This window comes from Triticum urartu, chromosome 4A (assembly GCF_056163025.1).
Source record: "Triticum urartu cultivar PI428250 chromosome 4A, HENAU_Tu73, whole genome shotgun sequence".
Lineage (NCBI taxonomy): Eukaryota > Viridiplantae > Streptophyta > Magnoliopsida > Poales > Poaceae > Triticum > Triticum urartu.
The window spans coordinates 81,372,421-81,384,101 of NC_141876.1; the positions used below are offsets into that span (position 1 = coordinate 81,372,421).

At 44.5% G+C, this 11,681-nt stretch overlaps 1 protein-coding gene across 1 annotated transcript; it reads right to left on the reverse strand.

Annotated features, from left to right (window-relative positions):
* Nucleotides 1–3,987: 3,987 nt before the first annotated feature.
* LOC125553585 (uncharacterized) lies at nt 3,988–7,181 on the reverse strand. The gene is made up of 3 exons (XM_048717351.2): nt 6,943–7,181; nt 4,387–4,950; nt 3,988–4,264 (listed from the first exon to the last, which is right to left on the reverse strand). The coding sequence occupies exons 1-3, from the start codon at nt 7,150–7,152 to the stop codon at nt 4,073–4,075; spliced, it is 966 nt and encodes a 321-aa protein (XP_048573308.1). The 5' UTR covers nt 7,153–7,181; the 3' UTR covers nt 3,988–4,072.
* Between the last annotated feature and the right edge of the window lie 4,500 nt (nt 7,182–11,681).

Sequence of the window (11,681 nt, forward strand, 5' to 3'; positions counted from 1 at the left end):
TTTGAGAAGACATAATTGCTTTATTAGTATGCTTGAAGTATTATTATTTTTATGTCAATATTAAACTTTTGTCTTCAATCTTATGGATCTGAATATTCATGCCACAATTAAGAAGAATTACATTGAAATTATGCCAACTAGCATTCCACATCAAAAATTATCTTTTTTATCATTTACCTACTCGAGGACGAGCAGGAATTAAGCTTGGGGATGCTTGATACGTCTCCAACGTATCTATAATTTTTGATTGCTCCATGCTATATTATCTATTGTTTTAGGCAATATTGGGCTTTATTATCCACTTTTATATTACTTTTGGGACTAACCTATTAACCGGAGGCCCAGCCCAGATTTGCTGTTTTATGCCTATTTCAGTGTTTTGAAGAAAATGAATATCAGACGGAGTCGAAACGGAACGAAATCAACTGGAGAAGTTATTTTTGGAAGGAAACACACCTGATGGACCCTAGGGCGCGCCCCCTGTCTTGTGGGGCCCTCGTGGCTCCCCTGACGTACCTCCTGCACCCATATATACCTACGTGACCTAAAACTTCCAGAATGCAAGATAGATCGGGAGTTCCGCCGCCAGAAGCCTCCGTAGCCACCAAAAGTCAATCGGGACCCTGTTCCGGCACCCTGCCAGAGGGGGCAATCCCTCTCCGGTGGCCATCTTCATCATCCCGGTGCTCTCCATGACGAGGAGGGAGTAGTTCTCCCTCGGGGCTGAGGGTATTACCAGTAGCTATGTGTTTGATCTCTCTCTCCCTCGTGTTCTTGAGATGATACGATCTTGATGTATCGCGAGCTTTGCTATTATATTTGGATCCTATGATGTTTCTTCCCCCCTCTACTCTCTTGTAATGAATCAAGTTTCCCCTTTGAAGTAATCTTATCGGATTGAGTCTTTAAAGACTTGAGAACACTTGATGTATGTCTTGCCGTGGATATCTGTGGTGACAATGGGATACCGCGTGCCACTTGATGTATGTTAAGGTGACCAACTTGCGGGTTCCGCCCATGAACCTATGCATAGGGGTTGGCACACGTTTTCGTCGTAATTCTCCGGTAGATCTTTGGGGCACTCTTTGAGGTCCTTTGTGTTGGTTGAATAGATGAATTGAGATTGTGTGATGCATATCGTATAATCATGCCCACGGATACTTGAGGTGACATTGGAGTATCTAGGTGACATTAGGGTTTTGGTTGATTTGTATCTTAAGGTGTTATTCTAGTACGAACTATAGGGCTGTTTGTGACACTTATAGGAATAGCCCAACGGATTGATTGGAAAGAATAACTTTGAGGTGGTTTCGTACCCTACCATAATCTTTTTGTTCGTTCTCCGCTATTAGTGACTTTGGAGTGACTCTTTGTTGCATGTTGAGGGATAGTTTTATGATCCAATTATGTTAGTATTGTTCAGGGAACTTACACTAGCGAAAGTATGAACCCTAGGCCTTGTTTCAACACATTGCAATACCGTTTACGCTCACTTTTATCACTTGCTACCTTGCTGTTTTTATTATTTCAGATTACAAATACCTTTATCTACTATCCATATACCACTTGTTTCACTATCTCTTCGCCGAACTGTTGCACCTATACAATTTACCATTGTATTGGGTGTGTTGGGGACACAAGAGACTCTTTGTTATTTGGTTGCAGGGTTGCTTGAGAGAGACCATCTTCATCCTACGCCTCCTACGGATTGATAAACCTTAGGTCATCCACTTAAGGGAAATTTGCTACTGTCCTACAAACCTCTGCACTTTGAGGCCCAACAACGTCTACAAGAAGAAGGTTGTGTAGTAGACATCAGTTGTGCGTACTCCATGACGTCCTCATCTACCACTATCACCTGGCTACAAGGCCTTGCAGCGTTTCGTCAGGTTTATCAACAGTCTCGACTACAGTTTCGATACGGTGGACACCACCAACGATCTAAAAGCGCTCGAGGTTTCAGGCTTGGCCTGTCGGAATCTTGTCAACATCCATGACCACTACAAGGTCTGGGGCAGCAGGGAGAACAATCAGGACTCCCTGGTTGACCTCGCCTCGACCATCATCGACCCCTACTACATGAATATGAAGGATGAGAGTAAGAAGGACAAGGTCGCCTGGCATAGTGCTTGGAAGTAGCGATTGGATGAAGAACACGTCAAGTACACGACCAAGGACAAGATTGGATGAAGAACACGTCAAGTACACGACCAAGGACGCATACACAAGCTACGAGATGTACAGAAGGATCATTGACATGAGGAAGTGCCTTCCTCCTGCCCCAAATGAGGTATTGAGCCACAGAGCAGTGGCGGTAACATCACAAGAAGTATATGATTAGATGATCGTTTCTCCTAGTTTATAATGCATGTGATTGTTTATTGAGGTGTGTGCGAATGATTTGTATAGTCACTTATGTAATTGGATGTTTATTTTGGTTATATATGTTGTTATTTTGTAGACAGAGCAAATCACATCGCACACGGAGTAAACTAGGGAGCCCGTTGGTGATGATTTAATCAATCGCTGACAATTATATACCATCAATCGTTTGCCCACAACACACATGACTTATTAGCAGCAATCCTCTGTGTTATTATCTGTCTTCGCACATATTTCTAATTACGGATCTGTTTGCCACGTATCACACACATCTTGTTCATTCGAACTATTTTTGTTGTCTTCGCTCATCGCAAACAGTTCATCTGAGTGAGATGTATGCCGTATATCGCACATACCTTGATCTGGCTAACCGTTTTTGTTGTGTTTCCTAATCACAAACAGTTCATCCGAGTGAACTGTATGTCGTATATCATAGACACCATCATTTGGCTGACCGCTTCTGTTGTTATGCTCATCGCAAACAGTTCGTATGGACCAACTGTATGCCACATACTCCCTCTGTTCCTTTATGTAAGGTGTATTATTTTCAGTACGGTTACCCTTGGAAAATTTAAAGGTTAGTGGCAAGTAAATCAGTTAGTCCAGGAAAGTAAGAGATACATGCAATTGACACAGAGATACTTTCCTTCTTTTTCTATAAGGAGAGATACAGACAATCAGTAGAGAGATATTTTCCCTTTTTCTAGAGGGCCAACATGGGAATTATGAGGAATTAGAAAAAATGCACCTTACATTCTGAAATTTTATGAAAAAACAAATACGCCTTATATAAAGGAACGGAGGGAGTATTGCACACGCAAATCTGATCTGAATCGTGTTTGATGTCTCCGCAATCGCAAATAGTTTGTATCATTTTTGACAATTTTCTTACACCACAGTTTCTGATTAATGCATCGCACACAGTTTGGTCGAAGGGTCTCTGATCCATGTGTCGCGTTTGGACCATCCTGCAGTAGTGTATGGCTAAGTCTATTTCCTTAATTTGAACTAAAGTCAAATATTAATCTAGCAAGTCTTACTGTGTGTAAATGGTTTTCAAACTTTATTTGAATTTAATTTCAGTTCATCTTTCCCTTTAGTTAAATATTTACTAAGTTTAATTCAATTCACTAAACCATACTGCATTAGTTTTATTTAATTAATCCTAGAGTTTCAACGTTATGATCAAACTGTGTCTGAATTAAATTCAATTGTCATTTTTAATTTCCTAAAGTCAACTAATAAGCTCTAAAATATTTACTAAAGTCCATCTTATAGCTTCCCAACTCATTTGTACCATAACTGTTTTATTAAACAATTTATAATTCAAAGTTGAACAAATTCAGGTTTAGTTATTATTTGAATCATGGCTACTATCGAAACTATATTCAAATCAAAATTCTAAGCTATTTTAAAATTAGATTACAATAGCTAGGGTGAAACTGCAATTCACTAGTTTGAATTTGCAAAAAGAATCAATTTATTTGGATTCAATATGTGCAAGTTATGCCCTGTTCAAGTTCAAATTCATTCTGTTTGAATTTGAATTTTATAATATTCAAAAGTGAAATATTTCTATCATCTCCTTCGTCTAGACATTGATAAGAAAAGGCCCAACAGGCAATACAATACCAAGACCAGAAAGATCAATCGCATGAATGTACAGGAGCTGATAAGAATGATACCAGCATCAGGATACACACAAACAACAACAAAGAAATGTGAAAAATAAAATGACAAAAGGAAAGCAAAGGAAAGCGGTAGCACTAACATTGTAGAAAAGAATACAACCCTTGGTAGGCTTGCCTTTTGAAACAGCCTTGTGAGGTTCATCAGCGATGAACTTGGACCAGTTCAGATTTTTAACATCGTCAATGTTTCGCTGCAAGTTAAAACAAGGGTTAAGCTCATCAAGTTACCACGGGGACATACATTGAAGTTATCAGGCACATAAATAAAAATTGACCATCACTAAAATCGAACAAAGGGATCCATATAACTTACCAACACAACATACCACCTGGGGTTGACCTTCTTGGATGTTGTCGGGGCGATGATAGTATTGCCCGCAAGCATAAGCCACATCCGCTTGAAATTGGTGTCAGAGTTGTCAGAACTCGTGATGAGATCGAGAAGCTCTGTCATTTTATGGGTATATCCAAATTCACCAAACATATCAAGCCCTAACTTGATATCAGCTTTAGTAGGAATGTTGTAAGGAATATCCTTCCCTCCACGTGGCACGCCCATCACACGATGGACATATTCTTCTTTAACAGGAAGCCTGCCCCGCCCTGGAACGACCACCTCACGGGATTCAAGGTCGTCCAACCCGGCAAGCCACACATTGAGACCGTTGGAAAGATGGACGCACTTGATGTTCTGAAGGCTTGTGAAGTCCATCTCATCAATGGCATCTTGCCTGTCTTGAGGCATATCTTTGCAGGCAAGCAAAAGAGAACTAGGTGAGGCCCTGTTCCGCGGAGGCGGGGGAGGGCACTTCGGCTTTTTCGAAGGAATTTCATCAATGTCATCACCATCTCCTTTGCGCTTCCCCAGTATTGTGCCCTTGTCACATACAAAATAAATAAGGCCAATGAAACCCATTAGATGACATTAAAAACTGCTACCCCTAGTCATATCAACAACAATAAACTGGTATTTGCAAGGGAAATATACCCATGATAATCAAAGCACTGTGGCCCCTCTGATAAGAAATAAAAAGTACCATTCCCCTGGTAAATTCAAGCACTATGCACATGATTAAAAGTCAAAAGCACTTGATAACTTACAGCACTATGACCTTGGTAAATCAAGCATTATGCACCTGGTAATTCAGGCACCATGCCACTGGTAAGTGCAAACAACATCCATTTGATGGTTTATAGAAATATTACCCTGATAATTTTAGCATCGTGCCCATGGTAATTAAAGCACAATGGGGCTGGTGAGCACAAAATTTACCATACCAGTGAAACTTTAAGCACTGTGCTACAGGTAATTTGAACACGCCCCCGAAACCCTTCCCCCGCGCCGCCACCCGCGAGGCGCCCGGGGCGGGCGCCAAGATCCCCTCGCCGTCGGCCTCCCCTCCTCCTCCCTCCTCCCTCGCCGCTACCAGGGAGCGTGACCGGGCAAAGCCCGACCAGCGCCGGCGGCGGCGGGGCGTCTTCTTCTTCCTCCTTCGCGCGAGATGGGGCAGCGCGGGCTCCTCCTTCGTGTGCGAACGCGGTGCGGGCGCGGGATACCATGGCGTGGCGGCGCGTGGCATTGCGTACGTGGCCGGCTGCGTAGTGGAGCGTGCCTCGCCGCGGTGGCCGGAACCGCCCGGCAGGCGGCGTGGGCGGTGGCTGGGGTCCGGCTTCGGGCTGCTGGCGGCTGCGCTGGTTCCTCTCCGTCACGGGTGTGCGGCGGTGGTGCGGTTCAGCCGATGGCGGTCCGGCGACCTGGTGGTGGTGGCCGGCGGTGCGCGTGGTGGTGGTGCTTACACTTGGCGACTCTCTGTGCGGGGAGGCAGGGGAGCGGCTTGGACAGGGGCGGCGGCGGCGACTGCTTGCCGGTTGCAGCGCGAAGGCGGGAACTTTATGGGCCTCGGAGATCCCGGCCGGCCTGTGCAGCCAGGGCCTGGTATGTTCCTGCTATTGCGTCCGGTCAGCTACCGTCTTAGACGGTGGAGGTGGGGCCCTCCCGCGTGCCGACGGTGCTGCTACCCTAGTCCCGGCTCCTCTTCTTCCTTGTGCTTCATGGTCCTCTCTCCTCAGAGCGTACCGGGGGAAACCCTTGGCGGCAGCGTCGTCATCGTCGCGTCCCTTCTTGGAGGTGTTGATTGGTACCGGTGCTTTGGTGGCTCGGAGCTTGGTGGGCGATCTCCAGTGGGTATAGCGGCAACGAGGCTTCTTCTTCGTTTTTATCGATCCGCCGTTGTCGGTATTTGTTTCTCTTGTATTTTCTCTTTCTTTTCTTTTAGGCGTGATTGTGCTGCTTCCGCCCCAGCACCTATCGTTGGATGTATCGGTTGGTTGCTTTGTATACAAAGCGGGGGGAACCCTTTTTCGGTAAAATTTGAACACAATGCTACTAGTAAGTACAATACCATGCTCCTGATAATTACTAGCACAACAGCATTGGTAATTCAAGCACTATAAAACCTGGTAACTCGAGCACTATAACACTAATCAATAACAAATCATACATCTGACATATGAACAACTAGGAGAAAATCATGGGGTTACCATTCAAAAACACATACAACATTTTAGCCACCTACTGCACGGCCTAATCCACAATCAACAAAACAAAGCCAGTGGCCAAATCCGTTAGATAACACCTCCGGATTAAACCTATGGCGCTCCGCCACAAAATTATAACCACCACCCACCCGCCGACCAAAATCGCATAGAAATAACCAAATCCGAGCATCCATCTCGTAGTAAACCTTAAACGTAACCTAATCCCAGGAACCACCGGCCGAATTCGAAAGGTACAACCACTAAATCTGCAGCGGAATGGAGGGGGGAAACACTAGGAAGAAACAGAGGGGGTGGGGGATGGAATCCTCACCTGCGAACCAGCCGCCGCCCGCCGAGAACCAGACGGCGCCGCCGCCCGGAAACGCCATGGATGGAGAAGATACTCGGAGGAGAGGGAGAGCAATGGCGAATGCGAGTCGCGGTGCGCGAAACGGAGGAGAAGTAATGTGGGCGAAGGAGGGGAGAGGGAGTGGAATTCATGCGCATTAGGGGGAGGGGCGGTTTCAACCCAAACCCACATGTCATCGACGCCAAAGACTGTAATGGCTACACACACGCCCCCCGTAATGTGTGCTTCACTCGCGTGGAACTGCCAACCAACTACGAGCCGTTTGATTCAAATGAATGGCATCTGAGTCGTTCGGATATGAAACAACTAAGCGATCAGTCGGATATTAGCTTTCTCGTAATTTGAATTGTTTCAGTTTGACGAAAGCTATATTGTCTAAGGTTTTTTTTTTCAAGATGAATGTGCGTGGCAACGCGTGCCTTCATCGTCCAGTGTATAACACGAGACCCCATGATACTCCGGATCTAGAGTGGCAGATAAAGCTCGGGCACTTTAATTTTGCAACTTTGACTCAGCGAATTAGCTGTAATAAAGATGAAATATATTAGCAGTAGAAAAATGAACAAACTGGACGCAATCCGAGGCTGTAAGAGTGTGATGCCGACTGGGTAAGCACCAGTTTAGTAGTACTACTAGTAGTATATATGTCAGTTGTGTCCACGTACACGTACGTACGTACGTACGGCTAGCTGAGTGCAGGCCAGAAATATCTCGATCGCTTTTTACTGTCCGATGACTCCCCGTATAAAAGCGAACGACTTAACTAATTAGCTAGATACGAAGTAAACAGTTAGATTTTTTCTTTTGTTACGTTCCTTAGATTTTTTTTATATCAGAGACAAATATCGTGATCGTGATGCAAGGATGAACTTGGCCCTAGTATCGATCATGAAAAGCTACTAGCTAGGCGGTCTCTCGATTGAACTATTCTACTACTACTCTACATGGCAAGCTATCTGTGCTGTGCCCACTGAAGTATGAACATGTTTGATTATCCTTTTATTGTTAATCGTTGCTAATGCGGCAAATATCTCTGCATAATATCAGCAGCGCTACCAGTGCACCATGTGGGAGCCGATTAATGTTAATAATTACATGGATTTTCTTTTAAGCTTAATTCAGATTAGCATCATCACCAAATTACTGACGTGACAAATCACATACAACAGACTAGGAACATCACATATGGGCATAGAGTAAGCAGTCAAAGCATGCAGATGGACGTCAGATGTAGTCAAATTTATGCGAGCAGTCATTCCGAGACGCTACCCAAAACTCTTAGGCCTCTTTTGGTTCATAGGATAGGATTATCATAGGAATAGGAATCTTGTAGAAAATGAGATGACATATATCTCAAATCCTATAAGTAGGAATAGGAAACAAGATGTCATTTGGTTGACACCAAAGGAATTTTTTCATTGAGTTTAGGCTCTTTTTTATTTTCCTATGAAATGTGGAGGATAGGAACCAATCCTATGTAGGAATAGGAATCCATTCCTATGAACCAAAGGGCTCTAAAGGAAAAAAAATCCTATAAAAATCCTATCCTCTAGAATTTCTATGAAATTCCTCTAAACCAAAGGAGGTTGCTCCTCAACCGGTGCAGGTTCTGAAGGGACGTGTGGTTTCGAAGTGCTATTCTTCTGGACAATTGGGCACACAATTGTCGGACAAGCAGCTCAGCGCTAGAGGGACCCCGGCTAGAGGGTGTGTTATGTTTTCTGCTCTATTCTTCATTGTGTGTGTAGCCTCTCTCTCTCTCTCTCTCTCTCCTTTGTATCTCCTCTAGGCTCTAGATAAAGGGGATGTACAACCAGAACCAGACAGTGAACTGCCATGAAAATTTTTAGTTCTTCTAAGGCATAGAGCGTTAGCTCGAACTCGGCTCACACGACACGAAATGAATAAGCACGCGCGATGTTGCTTTCTTTTCTCATAGTACAAGGAATAGTAGAACATCTCCCCTTTTATATCGGAGTTTTTTTTCCCACCAAGCTAACAGTATGGTACTAAACTTACACGTTTTTCATGCAACTCAAATGGGTATTATGATTTTAACTAAACTCAGACACAAGATTTAGTGTGCCATGTACTTGTACTCCCTCTACAAATAAATATCTGAAACGTCTTATATTTGTTTACATCTCACTTATAGATCACTAGACATCTTATATTTGTTTACAAACAAATGAGACATTTTAGATCACCACTAAAGTGATCTAAAACGTTTTATATTTATTTACAGAGGGATACATATGGTTATTATTAATAGTTTGTAGTCCGGGTTGTCAGACGATGTACAGAATACGGGTTTTTTTTTTGCGGGGTTACATAATACCGTTCTTGTTTGTCTACGAGATCACGATGCATGTACTCGCAAGTTCCTGTCAGAGCCGACTCAACAAACGTACCAAATGACACGATCAAGAGTGAGACGGATGCAAGAATGTGCTGATATTACTACCGGCGGAGAGCACCAACAGACAACAGTTGTCTTCTCGGCTACGCATACATGGACCACACGCACGCACTTGCGCGGGAACGGCGTACCCCGGGGAGGACACGTCGAAAGAGCGAGGGCGCCGCACGACGTGCGTCACAGTGGGAGCGGGACGGAGAAGCAGCGCGCGTGGCCCTCTTTTGCCGGGTATCCGCTGGGCTGGTGATACGACATGGCGCGCGATTGTGGTCGGGACCCGTACAATTTTACGTGCAGCAATAGGAGGCTACTACTACTACTAGTTGTGTGGTGCATGCATTCTGCGTGGGTACGTGTACGTACACCATGTTTCGGTGGGTTTCGCTTTACAAGTTTCTCCTCGTGGGTTTGGCCAGGGTTCAGTCACTCGGTTGGTGCTGTCCCCCGGCAGCAGCTCCGGCCGTCAGTGGTTGTTTGGATACCAATAATAAAACCTGAGATTTAGGAAAACAAGTTTTAGGAGTGTTTTTAGAAAAACCTGTTTTAAGGGAGAATTTTCGTTACCAGGAGTTTCTGGAATAACTCGTTTGGGTGAGAAAACGTTAAAACAAGTTTTGGTAAAAGCGTGTTTGGATTAGTTAGTACTCTGTAGACGCCGCTTACTTTCCCCTGTGTCTCTCTGAACTCAAGTCGCCTCCGCTTCTTCCCCAAATCGCCGCCGCAGCTTACCGTCTTTGTTCCTCGAGGAGCTCGACCTAGCCCAAGCTCCCCACGCCATCAACGGCTCCGGTGACCACCGCCACGGCGACAAAGCCGTACGGTTGCGCGGCTGCCGTTTCCCGTTCCACTCTCCTCACACCGTCAACGGCCCGGCTCCGGCGACCGACGCCACCACGGCGATGCCGTATGGTTCCGCGGCGTGCAGTGCAGACGTGGGGCGTCCCATCTATTCTTCGCGGTGGAGGCCTACCGGCGGGGAAGAAGGGCACGCTGTCGCGGTGGACGACTCGCGACTGTGGTTGGTGGCGGAGGACAAAATCCGCCCCATCTTCTAGACCCTTCACTACCGAGGCATCCAGGGAGTCCAGAGCGTGCTCGACGCAGTCTGAACTACTTCCAGTGGATGAGTATGAGCTGCCCTCTTCGTGGCATGCTGGATCTGGGACTATGGTGACAGACTCTTCATTCAGATAATGTGAGGTGAGCTTCACTCTAGCTCAGTAATTTTATATTCTCAAGGTCCATACCGAACTTGCTGTATGATGTGTGAATGGACAAGAAAATGATTTTAGCATTGAAACATTGAATGTAAAGCTTGTGAACCTACAAATGAATGAAAAATCTGTTGATAGTTATCCAATGTACCTATAAATAAAAATGATAACAACTATTTTAGTGCTTAATTAATCATCTTCATCTTCTTCTTCCTGAGTGGCATGCTGTTGGAGATTACTCCACAACTGTCGAGCGATGCTTGCACGTACTCTTTCACCGGCAACTCGATCATCTTCTTGTAAGTTTGCTTGCCCTCGAACTTCTTGGTCACCGGTGTCAACATCTCCTTGTGTTCCCTCTTGTTCATAAAGCTCAAACAACTCATCATTCCTATCAACCTTCCTTATGAAGTTATGGATGATGCAACAAGCCATAACAATTTGGACCTGTTTTTTGTAAGGATAAGGGATTCCTCCATTCCTTGTTAATATTGGAAATCGAGCTTTTAGAACGCCAAAAGTACGTTCTACAACATTCCGTAGTTGTGCGTGACGATGATTGAACAAATCTTTCTCACTACTATATCGACGTTTAGTTCCACGAAAAGAACCAATGTGATAGCGATCTCCACGATAGGGGGCAATAAATCTTGGAGTATTTGCATAGCCCGAGTCCACGAGATAAAACTTACCTGCATGTAAAGTTTGATATCACTCTCAAATTTCCTATTATATCATTACATGTTTGATACAATGAGACAAACTTTACTTGCATGTAAATTCATGTATTTTTTATTTTTACCTTTTGGGACAACAAACCCACCATCAGTAACAGCCCACCTTAATACGGCTTGATCCGATGCGGAACCTTCCCATCCAGCAGCCACATATGAAAATGTCATGTCAAATGACACTACTGCCATTACATTTTGAGAGGGATAACCATGCCTATTTCTGTAAGGAGTTTGTTTATCAAGCTTGATTTTTGCATTAATATGTGTCCCATCAATTGCTCCCATACAGTTCTGTTGAGAAAAATTCAGAATTAGAATTGGAGATTTGAACTT